Genomic DNA, 21,050 nt, shown 5'->3' on the forward strand with positions numbered 1-21,050 from the left:
CTATACAGATGGGAGAACTGGGGAAAGAATATTTTATTTAGAATCAGACATTCAAGCTAACATCTAGTTTACCATTTTTATTATTCCCATGAGGGCTTTTCCTTTTATCTTTGTACAGGCAAAAAGATTTTATGACGTGTAGCCAGATGTATGGAAACAGAGGGTGGGAATTTCACAGGAACCACAACAACATAAGAGCACAAGTGCAACAAATAAATAAATATATATCAATGGGACTTGTGCTCCCAAATCACTTACACACTTCACTGCAGCACTTACTTCTAGCTGGGATTTCAAGAGTGCTTTGGGGAGTATGGGACACTTTGAATGGTTTCCTGCAGTTATTTCTCATTGTTTAGCAGCAATTTGGCTTAGAGTTGGAGGGCCATTGTGGAGGACAAAACTGTTGAGCAATCGATATTAAAAAGAGTCCTACTTGTCTGACTTTTCCTGGAATCTACTATATTACACACACAATGACCAGCTGCAGTATCAAACCAGACTAGCATCTACAGTAACTAAAGCAATAGTATTTTACAGAAAGAAGTGCATGTTTGGGGCTCTCATTTTCCTTGCCCCATTCATGTGAAAGTGGGGAATACCTGAGAAACTACAGGAGAGTAGGGGGAAGATCAACAGTAGTTGCTGTCCTGGTTACCACATTTGTATTGGCAGGAGCCAGTTGCTGGATCAACTGTTACGTCATGTTTTCTTGACCTTTTAAGTTCTCTCATTGGAACCATCTGTTCTCATGTCACTCTTTCCTCGCCTTCTGGAAATCTCTGGAGATTCTAGAATCTCCTGCCGAAAACTGTTGTGTCCTCCAGAAGTGAGCCTCATCCTCATACCAAAGCATTTGATCAAAATCCCTTTTCCATCTCTCTTGATGAGAAGCAATAGGACTTTCCAGCTTCTTTTTTCCTGGATCTGAGATCCACCAACCATTCCACCCTCTGGATTCTGTCCACCTGCCTCTATGCCTATGGAGCAACAGAGCCACTACAATGAAAAATAAGTGGCAGGGTTATTTACCTAGCAATATCTCATCCATTCATTGGAATACCAAGGGATGCAATAAAATTAGGATACAAAAGTGGAGTGGTGGAAAGGAAGGAGGAATCATGGAGACTCGCAGAACAAGGAAGAAGCAAACACTTCCAGCTACCTGTGAAGGTTTAACAGTCTTCTTATCAGTAAATGAGTGGCATTGTTAATGACAACCCAGAGGAAAAAAAAATTTCCATATGGTCTCGAGATAAGCCCCCGTTGATACCTAATACAATGCAAAGCTGCATACTTGGCATAGAAGGCTCCTCATTCCCAGGTTTCTCCTCCTGCCAAACTGGCTTGAATGCCGTGAGCAAAAGCTTATGCTCAAATAAATTTGTTAGTCTCTAAGGTGCCACAAGTCCTCCTTTTCTTTTTGCCACAGTGTGGCTGGGTCCTGGGATTTCCCAGAGAGATCCTGGAAACATGTTGGGAATCGCTCAGTCTGGCATCTCGCATGCCAGCTCCTCATCCCTCTTGGGCACCCGGTTCAAAAGGTGGCATTCACACTACTGCACTGCAAGTAGTCTCCATGCTAGTCAGTAGCACAGGAGGTTGCATGGAAGGTCCAATGACTCAGTCCAGCTTAGAGAACAGATACATTTTACATGCAGAGCTGGACCTACTTTTCCTATCCTGAGCTTTATTGGAAGGAACTCTGGTTCCAATATTTAATCTTTTCACAGCACCACTTGGTGCTCTGATTAAAGAACATCTCTGCTAGTTGCCTGGAGCCCCAGTTACACAGCACAGTGCTCCTTACAGAGTTCAGCCTCTCCCGGAGCTCATCTCCCCAGATGGCTACCAGCATCTGCATGTCAGCCTCAGCAGACTTCCAGGAAAAAAAAACGCTAGACATGCTAGCAGATGAACCAAGATGAAGTTGATCACTGGCTAAACAGTATACAACTGAGCCCCATGGTGTGTGCGGTGCTATTTGTACAGCTAAGTGTCTTCAAACAAACTTGTCCCTGGTGTAGTGGAGTTCACAGAGTGGAACTGACAGGCTTTCTAGACAGCGACTGATGCACTAAGAACAGAGGTAGGCAAACTACGGCCCGCAGGCTACATCCGGCCCGCAGGACCATCCTGCCCAGCACCTGAGCTCCTGGCCCAGGAGGCTTGCCCCCGGCCCTTCCCCTGCTGTTCCCCCTCCCCCGCAGCCTCAGCTCACTACCCCGCCAGCACAATGCTCTGTCCTGGTGCCTGTCCTGGTACAGCCGCGCCGCCAGCCACCAGTGCTCCAGGCAGTCGGTAAGGGGGCAGGGAGTGTGTGTGTGTGGGGGGGTTGGATAGAGGGCAGGGGAGTTCGGGGGATGGTTGGGGCCAGGAGTGGTCAGGGAACAGGAGGGTTGAGTGGGAGCAGGGGTCCTGGGGTGGGGCAGTCAGGAAGGAGAAGAGGGGTTGGATGAGGTAGCAGGGGGCAGTCAGGGGCAGGGAGTGGGGGAGTGGATAGGGCAGGGGTCTTGGGGTGGGGGCAGTCAGGAAGGAAGGGGGGGTTGGATGGGGCAGGAAGTCTGGGGGCAGTCAGGGGACAGAGTGGAGGGGGGCGGGGGAGGGAGGGTGGATGGACGGATGGGGCAGGGGGTCAGATAGGAGGCAGGGGCCAGGCCATGCCTGGCTGTTTGGGGAGGCACAGCCTCTCCTAACCGGCCCTCCATACAATTTCAGAAACCCGATGCGGCCCTCAGGCCAAAAAGTTTGCCCACCCCTGACTAAGAAGATCTACCACACTACCGGGACTGTTATGCAGGCACGCCCTGTTCACAAAAGGCACAGCACCGGTGGAGAAGGGACTGAATTGGACCTTTGAGCAAGGCTCACCATTGTATCATCTTCAAACGGTTTCATGATATATTCAGATGTTCCTATTGCTGCACAAGTCATGGATGCAATGTGTGTTACTAGTGTGCCAAGAAAACCCAAACTACCAGTATGCCGACCCAGAGAACAGCTGGGCCTGCTTTAACCCTGCACTAAAGCCAGTCAAGGTGCACACAGGAGCGGAGCCAAACATATCAATACTTTTATATTAACTTGGGGGGCCAGCCTTTGAAGTTAGAAATATTTGGGGCCTCATTTTCAGCAACCCACAGTTCTCAGTGGCATCAAATGGAGTTGTGCACAACCAGCCCTTCTGAAAGTCCTTTGTTTAAAAATATTATTTAAAAGGTCAGTTAGCAAGACAAAACCAGAGCTTAGCATTCCATCCACTGAATTCCATATTACATTTAAATGCAAGGCACACTTCTCCAGTATCACCATCTCTGATCTAAAAAACACAGTGTCACGTACATAAAAACAAAACAAAAAACCCCTAACACCATCAAAGAAACTATCAAAGCACACCTCTGAACAAACACAATTTGCACCTGGAGAGAGGAGGGGAGAACAAACACATGAAAGTCATTTATCATGTTGCTTAATACACTACTGGAAGATTATTACTCTGATACCATGGTGATGAGCACAGAATAAGAACATATATAGAAAAAAGAGCTTAATGATATCCATGATGAGGCTGGGGCAGACATGCCAATGTTAGCTCTGTGTTCATTTCAAGCCCAGGCAGAAGGGAAGAAACTTTGAAAGGTTAAGACTGCTAAGGGAAAAAGAGTTATTTTCATGCTTTTAAAACAACCAGAAGGCAAGAAGTTAAATATGGGAACCAGAAATAGAAGGCAACAAGAACTTAGTCTGTTTTTTTCTAAATGAATTTTAGAGTGTAAAGTGATTTACTGCAAGATAAGTGTTTTCAGGCTTGTCAGTTATTCATCACCACTCCAACAGCTTTACTCCTCTCTCTGCTCCCCTGAGGCTCTTAACTACGATCTTCTCCAATCAGCAAGACTGATTTTTTTTCACGTCTCCTTCATTCCACCCACTCGTCCCCTCCCTTCCCTGTACTCCTCAGCCCACTCTCCTACCCACAGAGATAGTGCCTGCACCAGGCAACTTTAGAGGAAAAAAATCCCACCCATGCTAGTGCTTGTTCAGTTGTACCAGTGGAGCCCTAGTACACGCAAGCCTCTGGCGTTCTGTCAGAGAGAACCAGACACTCCCGTCCAGCACCACTGACAGATCTTGCCTTAGGGCTGCCAACTTGCAGCTGATGCGGTGGGAATTTTCTTCTAAGCTACTCTAGAGTAGCCTTACTATCACTGTGAAGTCTTGAGCATCTAATGGGCAGAAATCAAATCCCTGGTTGGTTCAAGTGAGGATAGACCATTAACTTCTTCCACATCACACAGCAGTTTGCCCCTAACCATTGTTACAAGTTTGGAACTACCAAAGGGTGCGGGACACACTGGATCAGCAGGCATCAGCACAGTTCAGGACTTAAGTGCATTGGGAAGGCTTCATGGAGTCCCACATTGGAGCAGTTGAGGAGAAAGGGTGATATAGGTCAGCATTCAGAGACATTAGCGGTGTTATGTGGGAGCCCAAGACAGGATTAATACAGAGGGCTGCAAGTCAGGTTGAAAAGCATCAGCAGAGCTGTGTGAGAGCCCAAGACTGGAGCGGCGGGGCAGGGAGTATGTTTCCAGACTTTATGGTTGCAAAGAAAAGCTGCTGGATGGGACCCACAGAAGTGCCATTTTCCTGAGGCTGCAGGCTGGCAGCTCCAGTTCCAGAGCTGCTGCTCAGCACCTAACTTTACCTAGCTGGGTAACTGACCTGAAGAGCTCTATGTAGCTCAAAAGCTTGTCTCTCTCACCAACAGAAGTTGATCCAATAAAAGTTATTACCTCACCCACCTTGTCTCTCCAGTTTTACAGGGGCTGTTTAGAGCCCCGGGGGCAGCAGCGAAATTGTCCAGGGTCAAATCAATTCCCTGCTGCTCAGAGCAGCAAGGAGGGCTGGCACTGGAGTTACACAGAGGAAGAGATTCCCTGCGCCCTGCCCCTCACCCAGGAAGAGGGGGCTGGAGCGGACACGATCCGCACGACAGGGGATGCGGCGAAATGGTTCTTCCCAGCTGGGTGAGGCGGTGAGCAACAGCAAGCAGGGTCTAGGGCCAGCCCCAGTCTGGACCCCAGCACAGCTCCTCGCCCCGGAGCGGGAATGGGGAGCTGGGTTGCGACCTCAGCTGTGGGGAGACTCCCCAGGGTCTACCCCGCTCTCCGGGGCGGGCAGCTCACGGCACCGTCCCCAGGCCCTGCCCGCAGAGCCCCGGGCGCCGTAGCGGACGGCTGGGGTGCGCCACCTGCCAGGGCGGAACTAGCCCCGTACGGAGGCAACCGGAGCTCCGAGCCCCCGGGATGCACCAGAGCCGGGACCGGCCCGGGACAGCAAAGCAGAAAGGGCGGGGACGGAGGCAGGGAGCCGCCCGCAGAAGAAGGGGGAGGGGCGCCAACTCGGAGGAGGCACCTGGCCGGGGGCTGGCAGCACGGAGCTGCGGGGGAGCCGGGCCGAGCCGGGCAGCGACACGGAGCCGGGCCGGGGGCGGGAGCCGGGCCGAGAAGCGGCAGGGAGCTGCGGGGGAGCGGAGCCGAGGGGGGGCAGGGCGGGGAGCCGGGGGGAAGCCGAGCCAGACAGCGGCACGGAGCTGCGGGGGAGCCGGCCGGCAGCGGGAGCCGAGGGGAAGTCGAGCCAGACAGCGGCACGGAGCTGCGGGGGAGCCGGCCGGCAGCGGGAGCCGAGCCGGGGGCGGGGGCAGGGCGGGGAGCCGGGGGGAAGCCGAGCCAGGCAGCGGCACGGAGCTGGGGATGCTGCCCCGGCTGCGGGGTACCGCAGGGGCTGGGAGCCGGCCCCACTCTCCGGCACTCACCCTCACACCGCGCCGCGGAACAGCCGGACCGGATCCATGGCGCAGGCAGCGTCCCGGCCTCCTGCTGCCGCGGCTGTTCCCCGGGTCAGCGGCATACAGCAGCCCTTCAATCGCCGCGCCGCCAGCGCCCCGCCCACTGGGCCGCACAGCCCCGCCCATGCCCAACCCTTCTATTTCATAGCCCCGCCCTCTGTGCCGCAATGCCCCGCCCACGACAGAGCCACGCCCACTGCCCCCCCCAGCTCCGGCCCAGTTAAGACTGCAGATTTATTACAGCCCTTTTCACCAAAAGTAAGGCAGAATGACCCCGAGTGCAGTAGAAATCGGGGTACTACGTGTACCACGACTGCTCCCTGCTTTTTTATTAAAAAATGTCCTCCTGCTGGCCCTGCAGAGGGGCACTGCCCGCTTCTGCCCCCCAAGAGCATCCTCCATGGCAGCCCCACAACCCTATTCCTGCCTGGTGAGGCTGGCAGGGTGAGTAGGGGCTGGAGAGCAAGCTCATTTTGCATCCACATCAAGCAGCAGGGGCTCCTGCAGTTCTGGTCAGGAGGGTAGAGTAGGGGGAAGGCCACCCTGAGGAGCAGTGCGGTACTGCAACCCTCCACACCTGATCATCATGCCAGGACCAGGATGCTAGGCCCAGGCCCCTGGAGAGGAGCTGCACTGCAGGGTAACTACGGCACAGGCTTGCTCTCCAACTTCCACCCCCAGGAGCTGCCCTTCTCCCGGAGCTGGGGGGCAGGCTTGCTCTTCAGCTTCCCCCCCATCTCCCACCCCTCTGCATGGGGCTGACACCCACCAACCACTATTTGAGAAAATCAGTCAGGACAAAGCATCAAAGCCAATAGAAAAATCACACTGTGACTTTTGTCCCCCGTAACTAACCTGCAGCCCTAGCCATGGTATCACCTAGAGCCCCACCAGCTACCCTAACCCCCTTTGCACCACACAGCCCCCGACCCTACCTCAAGCGCTACCAAAAAGCTGCCCCCCACCGCACCTGAAGTCCTGCTGCAACCTAAAGCCCCGCCTAGCAGCTCCACTCCCTCCAGTATTATGTTTGGGCTACTGTGGCCCAATGAATCATAGAATATCAGGGTTGGAAGGGACCTCAGAAGGTCATCTAGTCCAACCCCTTGCTCAAAGCAGGACCAATCCCCAATTAAATCATCTCAGCCAGGGCTTTGTCAAGCCTGACCTTAAAAACCTCAAAGGAAGGAGATTCCGCCACCTCCCTAGGTAACGCATTCAAGTTCTTCACCACCCTCCTAGTGAAAAAGTTTTTCCTAATATCCAACCTAAACCTCTCCCACTGCAACTTGAGACCATTAATCCTTGTTCTGTCATCTGCTACCACTGAGAACAGTCTAGAGCCATCCTCTTTGGAACCCCCTTTCAGGTAGCTGAAAGCAGCTATCAAATCCCCCCTCATTCTTCTCTTCCGCAGACCAAATAATCCCAGTTCCCTCAGCCTCTCCTCATAAGTCATGTGTTCCAGTCCCCTAATCATTTTTGTTGCCCTCCACTGGACGTTTTCCAATTTTTTCACATCCTTCTTGTAGTGTGGGGCCCAAAACTGGACACAGTACTCGAGATGAGGCCTCACCAATGTCGGATAGAGGGGAACGATCACGTCCCCTGATCTGCTGGCAATGCCCCTACTTATACAGCCCAAAATGCCGTTAGCCTTCTTGGCAACAAGGGCACACTGTTGACTCATATCTAGTTTCTCGTCCATTGTAACCCCAGGTCCTTTTCTGCAGAACTGCTGCCTAGCCATTCGGTCCCTAGTCTGTAGCGGTGCATTGGATTCTTCCGTCCTAAGTGCAGGACCCTGCACTTGTCCTTGTTGAACCTCATCAGATTTTTTTGGCCCAATCCTCTAATTTGTCTAGGTCCCTCTGTATCCTATCCCTACCCTCCAGCGTATCTACCTCTCCCCCCAGTTTAGTGTCATCTGCAAACTTGCTGAGGGTGCAGTCCACACCATCCTCCAGGCTATGCTGCACCTGCTAGTAAGGCTGAGAAGTGTATGTACTGTAACTAACATGTATGACCACATACACAGGCCTAGTTCTTATTACAATTTATATACTGTATTCTTTGAGAAATAAATGTAACCCGTTTGGGATTTAGAGAGCACAGCCCCATTAAAACATTGTCCTGAGGCAGTGGGAGTGCCGATTGCTCTAGGATAAGGAAGTGCACATTGTACCAAGGGAGTAGAGAGGGAGCACCACAGGGTGGGTGTGTCTCGAGCTCCAGGCATAAGGACCTACAGCAAGCAGGCCCTCACAAAGGGAAGCAGCTGAGAACCAGCCCGAGCCTAGGAGGTACAGAGCAGCCGACCAGCACCGCCCCAGGACAGGAGGAGCACTGTGCCAGGGAGGAATCACCCGAGAAAGACAAAGTGGAGCTGGACCCAGTATCACTGTTGCCCAGAGCTGCATGGAGCTGTGAGTACTGGAGCTTGCGACCTTGCATTGGGAATAAGGAGGGAGGCTATAGTGGGAGATTGTCGCAGAAGAAGACACCAGAGAAGGTTGTTGAGGAAAGATGACTGGAGGCGGCGACCACAACCAGGAGCACCCAAGACTCACTGCTGGATTGGAACTCTGCCCAGGATTCCTGAACTCTGAGTGTAGACGCATTGCTCGGTGTCCGCCCTTTCAGACTGTGGCACCATGGGGCCTTTCCACAACAAACTCCTCTTGGAATACCCGGAGAACCAGGGAGCATCAAGGGTGTATCCAGAAAGCAGCAGCAGCAGGGAAATTCTAGAATCTGTGGAAATTTTTGGTTAGGTTTTGTATTTCAGAATCCAGTGTAGAAGGAAGGTCCCCATAGAAAAGTAGCACTCTGTGGACAACCCCCTCCGTATTGTTGCACTAAGCCATTTTCCATCCTCCTTTCACGTGTGCTTACTGATGATCCAGAGAAAATCAGTCTTGTTTAAACATTAAAGAGCCTCTTTAAATATTAAACTGCAAAGTTCACCTGGTTGTTAAAGCTGTATTTAAAGCAGGTTGGAAGCGAGTATCCATTCTCCAGTATTGGGCTTCCATGCAGCCGGTGTCACTCAATGGCGGGCCACTTTTCAGTACATCCACCAGCATCATGAGACTCAGAAATGCCTGCTCACTCCAAAGCATGTTTAAGGGACATTTAGCTTGGGGATGAGAAATGGTTCTCAGCCAATAAACTTTCTAATTTTTAATCTAGCTTCATTTAACAAAAAGGCAGCAATCAGTTTCACCGGGCTTAGGGGTAAGCAAAAGTTTTCCCAACTAGGAATGTGCTTGACATGATTCGTTCTGGGGAGATTTCTACAGAGAGAAATAAAATAAAATAATTATTATTATGATGCCCCTTTCTAGAGAGGTTCTCGTACGAGACTCTCAAACCCACTTACTGTGCTTTACAAACACTGATGTAGCTTCACAACACCCCAGCAAGGTAGGTCAGTATAATTATCCCCATTTTACAGATGTAGAAACTGAGGCACAAAGGGATGAACTGAGTTATCCGAGTTAAAAGACTGAGTCAGCACCACAGCTGGGAAGAGAATCCAGATCTCGAGTCCCCACCAACTACTCACCCAAATGATCCCTCATACAACAGCCTTACCTATCCCATCACAAAATATTGTATCAGTGGTTCTTTACTGCACATATCTGCATCACTATTGATCCTTCAAGATTTTACCATTGGTACCTGGCTGTGCAGCCTCCTCTTTTGTAGCTGTTAAATATTTTTGCTCATCTCTTTTATGTTTTGTTCATTAGGAAAAACAAAACAAAAACAAATAAGCAGTAAGAACTGAATCTTCTGTCATGCTTAAGCAAAAATGCACAGATATAGTGAGTAAGAAACACCAAACCAGTGAGATTCAAACCCCACAGCCTTCCAGGCCAAACTCCAGCCATTTTCATTTTGCTTTGATGCGTGATTGCAAGTTTATGTGGTTGCAGTGCACTGAATGCAGTCTAGGATTACGGTTTAATTACTTTAATGGGACAGTATGGGCTCCCCTCTAGTGGATAACCCTTGTTATTTTTCACTCGTTTTAACTGCAGGTTGTAGACTAATGCATTATAGGACTTCCTGATCTTTATTGTAAATGCTTCTCCTCATTTCCATTAGAACATTTTGGACCCCAGATACATGGTCATAACAGCCACTGACACCAAGAGATCTTTTAGATATTACAGTGATAAGTTTTACAGAGAATTCTACAATAGTGTCATACCAATTGCAACTGAAGGCGGAATTAAGCGCTTTATGGGAGAGCTAGAACAGGCCCTATATAAATAAGATGCATTTCAGTTAGGTGCCTTCTCAACTGACTTTTATGCACATGCTATTTGTTTCTTTTTGCCTTTCCCGTTTTGTCTCCGAGTTACTGTGGGAAGAGGTCAGTGTTCCTGCTCTGCTTTCTGCCTCCGACCTAATACCATATGCGTAACAGTAAGGCACGACAGCAATTTTATCATCACAAAAATCTACATCAATTCTGGCAGCGTTCTCCTCCTCAGAGCTTAGCTTTCAATGTTTCTCTGAAAGGGTAGTGGCTAGTAACAAGGCTATTAATAGGAGACTGTGCTTGAAGCAATCTCAAAGGGGACATGACTTGTGCGATGAGATACTGTCAGAAAACAATAGGGTCAGGCTAAAAAATGGACTCTTTTGAAAACCATGTAAAAGTCTTCCCGAAAGGGTCCTGACTGTCTGGGTACAGGAACCCGGGGATTCCCAAATGGATTGCTGAGAGTACAGAATCCTCTGGTCTTCAGAGGCTAAAATCTGAAAGGCTCTTCTCCTTGTAGAAAGTGGGTTGGCAGAGGGCTGTAGCTATAGTCTTACATTTTCATGGATATTGGGTAGAGGAAATGAATTGTACTGGGTTAGTGTCTGTTTCCTTCCCTCTCCACTTATTTGGTTAGGTCATACAATGCTTTCCATGCAACACTTTGCTTTGCCATGTTTTCTTTGCCCAGATCATGATGCAGTGTAATATATTTGTATAATTGTTATCTTCTTTCATTCTCGTTAAAATGAAAGTCACCTTACCATGGGGAGTATTAGAGATTGAAGGGACCTAGTAGGTCATTTAGCCGAAAGTCCCCCATCTCTTACACCATGCTAGTTGTTTACTTAGCTGCTCTCCTCCATCCCAGAGCTGGCTGCATGTTAGTGGTGAAGAGATTTTTGTATGTATATTGTTTGTAAAGTGCTTTAAGATCTTTTGGGACAAAAAGTCACATATAAATAAGTGAATACAGGTATGACGTTGCACTCCATATTTTTATAAAAATATGTTTAGAAATGTGGATATGATGTAACTGGAATATGCTTTATGCAAAAGGTTACAAAGCTTATAATCTACTGAGTGTGGTCATCCTATTTGTATGAATGTACCATTCTTGTATCTGAAACTAGGAATATGAAATATAACTTTGAGGTCCTATTGTAATTATGCAAAGTGTGGGCCATTAATGGTGGTTTAGAATCTTGATGGCACCCATTGACTAGGACAACTGGGTGTAGATGGTTTATTTACCTGCAAGCCTTCTTGTGGACATGGGGGCCAGCTTGTGGGTAATGAAGAATGAGGTCTTACAGTAACATGTGACCATGTCACCTGATACTGGAATCCATCTTAAACCTGGTGCTTTTCCATTTAGAAGGAGGGGTGGGAACCCAGAGAGACAAAGGATTCCTGCCTTGGGCCAAAGCTATAAAAGGGGGTGGAGCAGAACAAAGGTTGCCAGTCATGAGAAATCCCCTAGTTATCACCTGAGCTGGAACAAGGACTGTAACAGGGGAAAGCATTGGGCCCAGACTAGGAAGGAGTCTAGTCTGTGAAAGAAGCTTATTGGAACATTTCCGAGGGTCAGATTTCCTGAATTCAGTTTCTTAAATGTATTAGGCTTAGACTTGCGTGTTTTGTTTTATTTTGCTTGGTAACTTACTTTATTCTGTCTGTTATTACTTGAAACCACTTAAATCCTACTTTTATACTTAATAAAATGACTTTTGTTTATTAATAAACCCAAAGTAAGTGATTAATACCTGGGGGAGCAAACAGTTGTGCATATCAGTGATATAGAGGGCGGGCGATTTGTGAGTTTACCCTTTATAAGCTTTATACAGAGTAAAATGGACTTATTTGGGGTTTGGATCCCATTGAGAACTGGGTGTCTGGGTGCTGGAGATAGGAGTACCTGCTGAGTGGTTTTCAGTTAAAGCCTGCAGCTTTGGGGACGTAGTTCAGACCCTGGGTCTGTGTTGGAGCGGAGTAGTGTGTCTGGCTCAACAAGGCAGGGTTCTGGAGTCCCAAGTTGGCAGGGAAAACGGGCTCAGAGGTAGTTTCAGCACATCAGGTGAGAGTCCCAAGGGGGGTCTCTGTGACTGTACCCGTCACAACAGGGTATTATTATTATGCACATGCCTTCCTTTGACAATTGTGTGGGACCTGTGTGGTTTTAAGTCCCAAAGAGGAAATTTGAAGCTATGCTTAAAAGTTCCTGGGTAAAAAGCTAGAACATGCCCATTTATAATGTGATATCTCAGTTCAACTTGCTACTAGTTGCCAACATCTGTCATACATAAGGGAAAAACTGAGGCTAAGAAGTAGCTGGCCCAAGTAGGTTAAACGCATCCCAGAGACTCAAACCAACCAATTCCAAACCTCACCAGCTCAGAAATCAAACACCCTCTAAGCAGTGTTTTCATTTTATTTGCCAGGCTGTGCTTTCATATCAGATCTCTACCATGTTCATTGCTAACCACATAAAACCTCGAACCACATGGGTCTAGTTTCCAAGTGTTACCCCACACCCCTATAGTTCCATGGTGTCCTTTCTGTGCTCAGCAGAGCTCACAGGTACCACATTATTAACACTGTCGGCTACCTCCGGGCTTCTTCTTTCCACTTCAAGCATTGCAGCTGGGATAAGCTTTACAAAAAACACATGATCTGTATCCCAAGACAGCTATAGACACTACAGAGTAGGTTGGTTTCACTACAGTCCACTAAGTTTACTTTGGTTTTTCCCATATGAAATCCCAAAAGGAATCCTTTCAGGACACGTGTCCTTCTCTGGTTAGTCCATGCTCCTCTTACTTTATAGAATGCCAGCTCTAAAGGCTGCCTGCCTGTGGGGTCCATGCATTCACATCCCCTCAGTGATAAGTTTCCGGCTGTCTATAAAGACAGAACCAAGAGAGAACAGCCTTGTATAATAATTCAGAGGTAGCCATGCGGGTGGGTTTGCTGCTTAAGTCTTAGGTGGCTACTCAGAAGAATCAGTGTCTCAGCAGAAAACTCATGGATCTTCTGCTCTGCCTGGAAACTGAACCATCCATTCTGCATCCTGTCTCCCAGCAGAGCATCTGTGTTATGAATATACACGGTTATGCATAGGAGTGCATCTCAGGAGATTTATGTGGTCTTCTCAGGCAGTTCCTTGGTTGAGCTCGAGAGCTGCGGCTCATCACTCTTGCTATGGGTCGGAGGAGGGGGCCATGTGGTTTCCTGATGAAGATGGCTGGAAACAGAAATCAAATTTTACAAAGGTGTGGGAGAAGAACGCCCATGGCAACTTAGTATAAAAACAGGATTCTGTGTTAAAGGAAGGGATGGTTTATGAAAAATATAAAGGTCACACGTTCTGTAGGACTACTTAATTGCCCTGTAAAATTTGCCAGTGCATCTGTTTTGCACACACGAAACAGAGGTGCTTGGAGATTTTTAGGGTGCAGTTGAGATGGCCAGCTAAAGGTTTAGCCTGAGACAATGAAGTATACATTATTAAGGTCTCAAAAATAAGGCCCTAATTCAGCAAAGCACATAAGCATATGTTTAACTTTAAAGCATGAGAGTATTCCCACTGAAGGGTGTAGAATCGGTACCTAAATACAACCCATGCTGATTGTACTCTGCTGAGTGATAGCTGGAGTGCATCAGAATTAAATGTGTGTGTTTATATATGTAGTGCTTGGAGCAAGTAATATTCAGACCCTCAGCAGGGCTCTATTCATACTGAAGAACCATACAGTCACCGAGGAAAATGTCGATCAGACAAGTCCTGGAGCCAGAAAACCCTACTTGGCCCGAACAAAGGCAGGCTATAAAAAACACAACAGAAACTGGCAAGAGAATTTGCCCTGCTCCCTGCTGGAACTCCCTTGCAGGACGAATGGCTTGCCTCGGAAGGAACTCATTTCCCTGACATCAGCATTTTCTGAAGGCTGGGTCTCTATAGTACGGAAGAAGGAATATGTCCCCTCTCACCTCTGATGTCTCTGTGTTTTCTTTATTGCCACATCTGTGCCAGTCCATGGAACCCCCTGATGTCTACCTATTCCTGTTCTAGTGCATGGGTTCTCTGCTCGTACTTTCAACAGCCAGTCCTAGATGAGCACCCTTGCCTAGTGACTTGGCATTGCTATGCTGCCCACTGGCTCCCTAGAACTTAACTTTTATATGGAATATACTGAAGACATATGATATAAAATCCAGGAGGCTGACTACTGCACAGACTGTAACGGATTATAATTAAGCTGATCTAGTGTTTCAGACTGAACGAGATCAGGAGATGAGATTTGGATGAAGCAGATCTACGTTTCAGAGCGTGAGCGAGTGAGCCTGTTACGTTGTATTTCAGGAAGGCGTACGAGGTGTTGCCACTTGTCTGGATGAAAACGATAAAGGGATACAAAATGAGCAGTGTTCAATTTTAGCCATGTTTTCAAAAGAAGCTTTTTAATCTTTGTTGAGATCTTTCCAGTTAAAATCTACCACAACTGTAGGTGGACAGTGATCTTCAGAAGGCTGAGATGTTTGCAAATACTTCCGGCAGAACTAAGAGGCCCAGGCAGACCTGACACTTACTCCTTGTAGTTGAGGCTTCCCTCCCCAGTCAGGCACTCGTCCCAGTTGTATGGCAATACTGCAGACACAGGAACACAGCCACCAATTAACAAAGGGTCAGAAAACACCATTATTTGTTCCTTAACAGCAATGTACAATGCAACCAGCACCGGGAGCATAGTACCTGCATAAAGGATATACCTCCCCTTCTCACTGGAAATGTTTAGGGCCCATTGGCTACATTCAGAATTGCAGGTAAGACAGCTGACTTCGACTCCCACACACTGAGTTAGAATCCCTTAGCTTGATTTACACCCACTTATCCAGAAGCGGGGGGGGGTCTAAGCTGATAGAACTTCATGCCAAGGACGCCTTTCACCCTTTCTGTTAGCTACTTTTCCTGCTAAACTCCTTTTTCCTGGTCCCTCGGTAGGAGTTACATCAATCTGACGTGTCCTAGACTCCCTCCCCTCCAACACTGTAGGTCAAATTCAGAGATGATCCATACGGAGAGTGGGGTATAAATTAATTATGCATCAGTAAGCAGGTGTGAATCTAAATAAGCTTAAGGGAATCTAAACTGGTTTAACAAGTATGGGGTGAAAGTGTAAGTTATCCCAACAAGAAGTACACTGCGTCTAGACTTTCTTAGCTTCAGACTCTCCTCTGAATTTGGGCCTCTAAAGCTGCCTCATCACTGAGAAGGGTTATACAAAACTTACCATCCTTTGTGGTGTTAGCGAGAATGGGCTCCAACAATTCTTTAGCTTCGGATATCAATAGGTCCAGGAGATCTGGAGATGGAAGAGACGCATCCAAGTTTGCTTCTGTTTTATCCTCCTCTGTCCGACTGTTGACTCTTAAAAACAAAAGTCAATCTTGCCAGAATAAAATGAGCAGCACAGCAAAAGGTCTGACTAGCAACTCATGAGAGAACCCCCCTCCCCCGCTGCAAATTACAACGTACTGTGTGTTTCATCTCATTCTGCCAGCAACACAAGAGTTTCTCTCTTTTAGACATACTGGTGTTGTGGTGATGTAATTCATTAATGCAAGGACACTGTCAAAGAGTTTTAAACAATATTCTCAGAGTATTAGAAACCACCACCTTGGAAACATAAAAACAGCCATACTGGGTCAGATGAATGGTCCATCTAGCTCAGTGTTCTGGCTTCCAACAGTGGCCAGTGCCAGATGCTTCAGAGGAAATGAACTGAAAGAGGCAATTAGCGAGAGTTCCACCCCTGTCATCCAGTCCTAGCTTCTGGAAGTGAGAGGTTTAGGGCCATCCAGAGCATGGAGTTGCATACCTAACCATCTTGGCTAGTTGTCGTTGATGCTACCTATCCTCCATGAACTTATTCATTTCTTTTTTGAACCTCGTTACACTTTTGTCCTTCACAACATCCCCTGGCAATGAGTTCCACAGGCTGACTGTGCATTGTGTGAAGAAGTACTTCTTTCTGCTTGTTTTAAGCTTGCTGCCTATTAATTTCTTTGGGTGACCCCCTGTTCTCGAGTTATGTGAAGAGCTAAATAACACTTCCCTGTTCACTTTCTCTGTGCCATCCATGATTTTATAGGCTTGTATCATATCCCCTCTCCATCTCTATTTCAAGCTGAACAGTGCCAGTCATTTTAATTTCTCCTCACATGGAAACTGGTCCATACCCCATCATTTTGTTGCCCTTCTCAGCACCTTTTCCAATTCTAATAGATCTTTTTTTGAGATCGGACGACCAGAACTTCACGCAGTATTCAAGCTGTTGCTCCTGAGGGGATTCTGCATGCACCCGCAGAACCCCCCCGCAAATTTCCTATGTTTCCCTGCAGAAAACGGCAGGGAAGGAAAGGGAAACCACATGGGAGGGGGGAGAGAATGGAGGTGGGGGTGACCTGGGACACATGGGGTTACATGCCACTGCCTCCCCCTCATTCTGCAAGAGCAGAGCTGCCCAGCTGAAGGAGGCTGTCTCGGCTCTGCTGATGCCGCCTCCTGGGTCCTAGTGCCAATCGTGCTCCCCTTCTGTGTGCTGGGAGCTTTCCTATTTTTTATTCTGTGCAACAGTGAGTGCTCGTGGTGGGGGTGGGGAAATGAGGGAAGAGGCAGTAGGGAAAGAAGGAGAGGTGGAATAGGGCAGGGGGAGGAGAATGTGGGAGTGAGGGGAGGGGGATGGAGAAGAAAAGGGGATAGGGGAATCATGGGGGGAAAGGGGATGTCGGCGTCCCCTTGGCTGCAGCTGGGGCTCCCCCATTAAGCAGGTCCATCAAACCCTCACCCTGACAAGCCCCACCCCCCTACACCTGGACCCCTCCGATGAGCACCCCACACCCAAACCCTGCCCCACTGTTCCCCAACCAGCTGCACCTGGGCCGCAACCCCATCAAGCACCACTCCCCCAGCACCCAGATCCCCCACTGAACCCCACACACCCAGCCCTGCCCATCGAGCCCCATCTTCTCCCACAAACCCCCCACCCCGTACCCCAACCACCTTTACTCGGATCCCCTGCAGAGTCCCATTGCCCCTGCACCCAGAACCCCCCAACAAGTCTCTATGCATCCAGATCTCCCACTGAGCCACCTGCATCCAGATTGCCCCACACAGAAACCTCTCACCCCCCACCTGAATCCTCCCACACTAAGCCCCTCCACACTTGGATCCTGCTGAGCTGAGCCTGCTCACCGACACCTGGTGCCCCTGGTGCAGAGGGGCAGGGCCCTGGGGTGTTTCTGGGGCAGGCCCAGCTCTTGCACTTTGTCAGGGTCAGGTGCAGCCTCACTGCCAAGTCCCTGTATCAGGGGATGTGGGGGCTTCAGGGTGATCTCCCACCTCAATGCAGCCAGTGACCTGTGCTCCCCACTGCCATGCTGGAGCCACATTTATTTACTGACAAATAAAATTTGCAGAATTTTGGAGAATTTTAAAATATTGTGTGCAAAATTTTAAATTTTGGGGGGCAGAATTCCCTCTGGATTAAAGGTGTGGCTGTGCCATGGATTTATAAAATGGCATTATGATATTCTCGGTTTTATTATCTATCCCTTTCCCAATGGTTCCTAACATTCTATTAGCCTTTTTGGGTATGTCTACACTATAATTAGACATCTGCGTCTGGCCTGTGCCAGCTGAGTTAGGCGGGGGCTAGGCTGTTTGGGGAGGCACAGCCTTCCCTACCCAGCCCTCCATGCAGTTTCTCACCCTGATGTGGCCCTAGGGCTAAAAAGTTTGCCCACCCCGTCCTAGAGCCTGGCTCCAGCCCAAGCCGAGATATTTACACCTCAATTGAACAGACCCTTAGACTGAGCCCCGGGAGCCCAAGTCAGCTGGCATGGGCCAGCTGCGAGTTTTTAACTGCCGTGTAGATGTACCTTTTGACAACTGCTGCACATTGAGCAAATGTTTTCAGAGAACTAGCCAGAATGACTCCACGATCTCTTCCCTGAGTGGTAACAGGTAATTTAGAGCCCATCATTTTGTATGTATAGATGGCTTGGATTTATCTGAAATTGAACTCTACCATCCCCCTGTCATGCATAAATACTGGTGTATTATTATGAGGTTGCTCATTAGCATGGGAATGCTGATTTTTTTTAAACAATAAAAAAAGCAAATTTCTGATTCATTTGTTTTGGAAATCAATGCACCAAATCAATGCATCAAAGAATGATACGGGTTTTTCCAACAGATATTAAAAAAAGATACGTTCAGTTTGTAGGGTAGGGCTACAAACCTTAACAATGTCCCTGTAACCTTTTCAGTGTTAGCGATACACCTCAGTTCGTTTGCCAGACTCCCATCGACAAAGATGAATAAGAGCCAGCATAACTCCCAATTTCAGTTACAGATGATAAAAATGGAGATGGGCCCAAAACCAAACACAGGCTAATCTTAGGCAAATTTTGCAGAGGTAAGATCTGCAACTCAGACTTAATCTGCTCAAGACCTCTGAAAATTAGGCCACTTATTTAGGTACCTAAGCCTGGGCAACCAAGCTTTGGCCTACATAACTTAACCAAGGTCACTCAGAAAGAGTTTGGAACAGAACCCAGATCTCCTGAGTCCCAGCCTGGTAGTTTAGCCACAAGACCATCCTATACCATCTGTTTCATTCACAAAGTGACTGTATTTACTCAAGACCTTTGTTACCTAGATGAGAAGCAACAGCAGCAACTGACACCCTGTAAACACATCAGCCAGACAAAGGTCAAAACAAGATCATTTGATGCACACATTCACAATTCTCAGAAGCCTTTCCCCACCTTGTCTCATCTGGTAACTGGCTGGGTGTGCTCAGGACCCTGTGAACATTCTGTGCGGGAGAAAAAGAGAGTGGGGAGAGAAGATCTCAAACTTACAGGACTGACAAATTCCAGAGAACAAACCCCGTGCGTTTTTGCTGGGGCTCAGATTTAGTATGACAGTAATCAGCTTCTGTTTATTCACTGCCCTTGAAGCTAATATCTCAAGGCCTTTTGCAACAGAAGCAAAACGTGTATCCTATGCAAATATACAGACATTATGTAAATTAATCCAGACACTAAAATGTATCAGATGCAAGGTTAAAAAACTCACTCTTAAAGAATAATTTTTCAGGCTGTACTTCAGAGTGTCTGCTTCCCCATTATTCACACTCTGTGCCTTGGTCCTGCTCTTGAAGGCATGCCCACCCATGGACGGAGCCGGCAATGTGCACAGAAAGAGAATTCCCAAACAGCAGTAAGTAATATATATGAGGAAGGCATTCTGGGCTGCTGGTATGTCCCTCCAAGTTCAGCGATGTTTGTGTAACCCACCCACTTGGAGTTCACCAGCTCCTGGAACTCTGGACGCAGCCTCTAGGGGGTACTAATTACCCTAGGGACTGTAAAAGTCATGGCGTCCAGAGCCCTTTGATTCCATTTCAAACATGCTTGGAGTCACGGGTGGGGACGGAATGGACTAGAAACTCCTGCTGATGCCTGAAGGGAGGCTTTTGCATGGTGTGATCTGGACAAGCATTTTGCTGGGCCAGTGACACGTCGGTGCTGCTCAGCCCCTCAGCGTCAGGGGACAGCCTGAGTCAGTGAGAGACAAAGAAACTAGTTTAGTTTCAGTTTTGAGCTTTGGGAGCTGAGCAAGAAGCAGAACAGCTCAGGGAGCCTGACTCACGAGAGCCGGCCAGGAACTCCGCAGGACTCCAGACCAGGGAGCCAGGAGAGGGGCAAAGACATTGTAAGAGAATCCTTTGTTTTGTTTAAGCCAGCCAGCGTTCACAGCACTGCTGCACCTGTCTCCAGACTCATCCCCGGCATCTCATATACCTGGGAAGGTGCCAGAGAGGACACTGGACAATTTGTTGACGTGTTAGTACTTATTAGTTAACCCTAAGCCTTTGCTTTCCAGATCCTATATTCCTGCTCCCAATAAAGTCCCCCTTTGTTATGCTATTATTGTTGGGAGCATCATTTCTTTGCTGGGCTTCGTGCTGATGTACTTTGTGTCTTGCGTACTAGGTTTTATGCTCCTTGCCAGCAGTGGTAACATTATTCAGTTTTCCCCAGGGACAGCACCCCTCATGCCTCAGGCACTGCAAAGAGTCACCTTGGCTGAAGGCACCAGGCATCACAAAAAAGAAGCCAGGGCCCAACCCATTTAAGAAGAGGGATAAGCCAGTCCAAATAGCAAGCAGGAAGGAGGAGGCAGAGTCAAATCAGTACTTATATACTCCAATATCCAGCATCAATGTCTATATAAGCCACTATCTACTGCTATAGCTCTGTAGTTCTGTCGCCCTATAGAAGTCTAATTTCCACTCTCTCCAGCACAACGGATATAGAATCTGCTCTTCCTTTCATTTTACTGTTTCCTCAAATGGAATGATTTCCATTGACTTCAATGGACTTTGGTCAGCCCCGTAGCAGGTATGCTGAGTCAAAGACAGCTCCCCGAGGGCTGGCCAGTGTACCATTGTATCACATTGCCATTTCAATGTACATTTAGAATGTCAGATTACTACATGCCATGACAGGGGAGGAAGAGCAAATGAAACGGAGAAAAACATTTTAGGCACGAGTCTAGAGCAGACCTACGGAAAAGTGTTGCGGGAACAAAATTGGTTTTCCAGTTGATATATGACATGTGATGAGAAAAATGACTAGTCAGTTATCAAAAGGTAAGGTTAAAATAATTCCTAACACGATGGACTAGATTGTAAGTCACAGTCAAATGGCAAAATTCCAGAACCAGGTCACAGCCCGAGTATCTGGGCTGCATCTTGTGGAAAACCACAGGAGGTGGAGAGGTAAGAATTCCCTCTGACTGGCGTGTGGAACAGCACAAAGATACAGCTACAGTCAGTGCTGCAGGGTCCT

At 48.1% G+C, this 21,050-nt stretch overlaps 2 protein-coding genes across 9 annotated transcripts in view; both read right to left on the reverse strand.

Annotated features, from left to right (window-relative positions):
• The window catches only part of SEC14L5 (SEC14 like lipid binding 5), a 58,784-nt gene extending 52,874 nt beyond the window's left edge, over positions 1–5,910 (reverse strand). For both annotated transcript variants that reach the window (XM_073362547.1, XM_073362546.1), the window contains exon 1: positions 5,819–5,910. The gene's annotated coding sequence lies outside the window, so the exon portion shown is untranslated. The remainder of the gene's footprint in view (positions 1–5,818) is intronic.
• A 3,903-nt stretch (positions 5,911–9,813) lies between these two features.
• The window catches only part of LOC140918363 (syntaxin-binding protein 4-like), a 123,396-nt gene continuing 112,159 nt past the window's right edge, over positions 9,814–21,050 (reverse strand). For 6 of the 7 annotated variants that reach the window (XM_073362553.1, XM_073362558.1, XM_073362556.1 and 3 more), the window contains 4 exons: positions 18,960–19,009; positions 15,419–15,555; positions 14,718–14,775; positions 9,814–13,371 (listed from right to left, as the gene is read on the reverse strand). In XM_073362553.1, the coding sequence (XP_073218654.1) occupies positions 13,266–13,371; positions 14,718–14,775; positions 15,419–15,555; positions 18,960–19,009 (351 nt within the window). In that variant the 3' untranslated portion in view covers positions 9,814–13,265. Of the gene's footprint in view, positions 13,372–14,717; positions 14,776–15,418; positions 15,556–18,959; positions 19,010–21,050 lie in introns of those variants that run through there. The other variant, XM_073362559.1, reaches the window with a different exon arrangement.

The sequence above is a fragment of the Lepidochelys kempii genome, chromosome 10 (assembly GCF_965140265.1).
Source record: "Lepidochelys kempii isolate rLepKem1 chromosome 10, rLepKem1.hap2, whole genome shotgun sequence".
Lineage (NCBI taxonomy): Eukaryota > Metazoa > Chordata > Testudines > Cheloniidae > Lepidochelys > Lepidochelys kempii.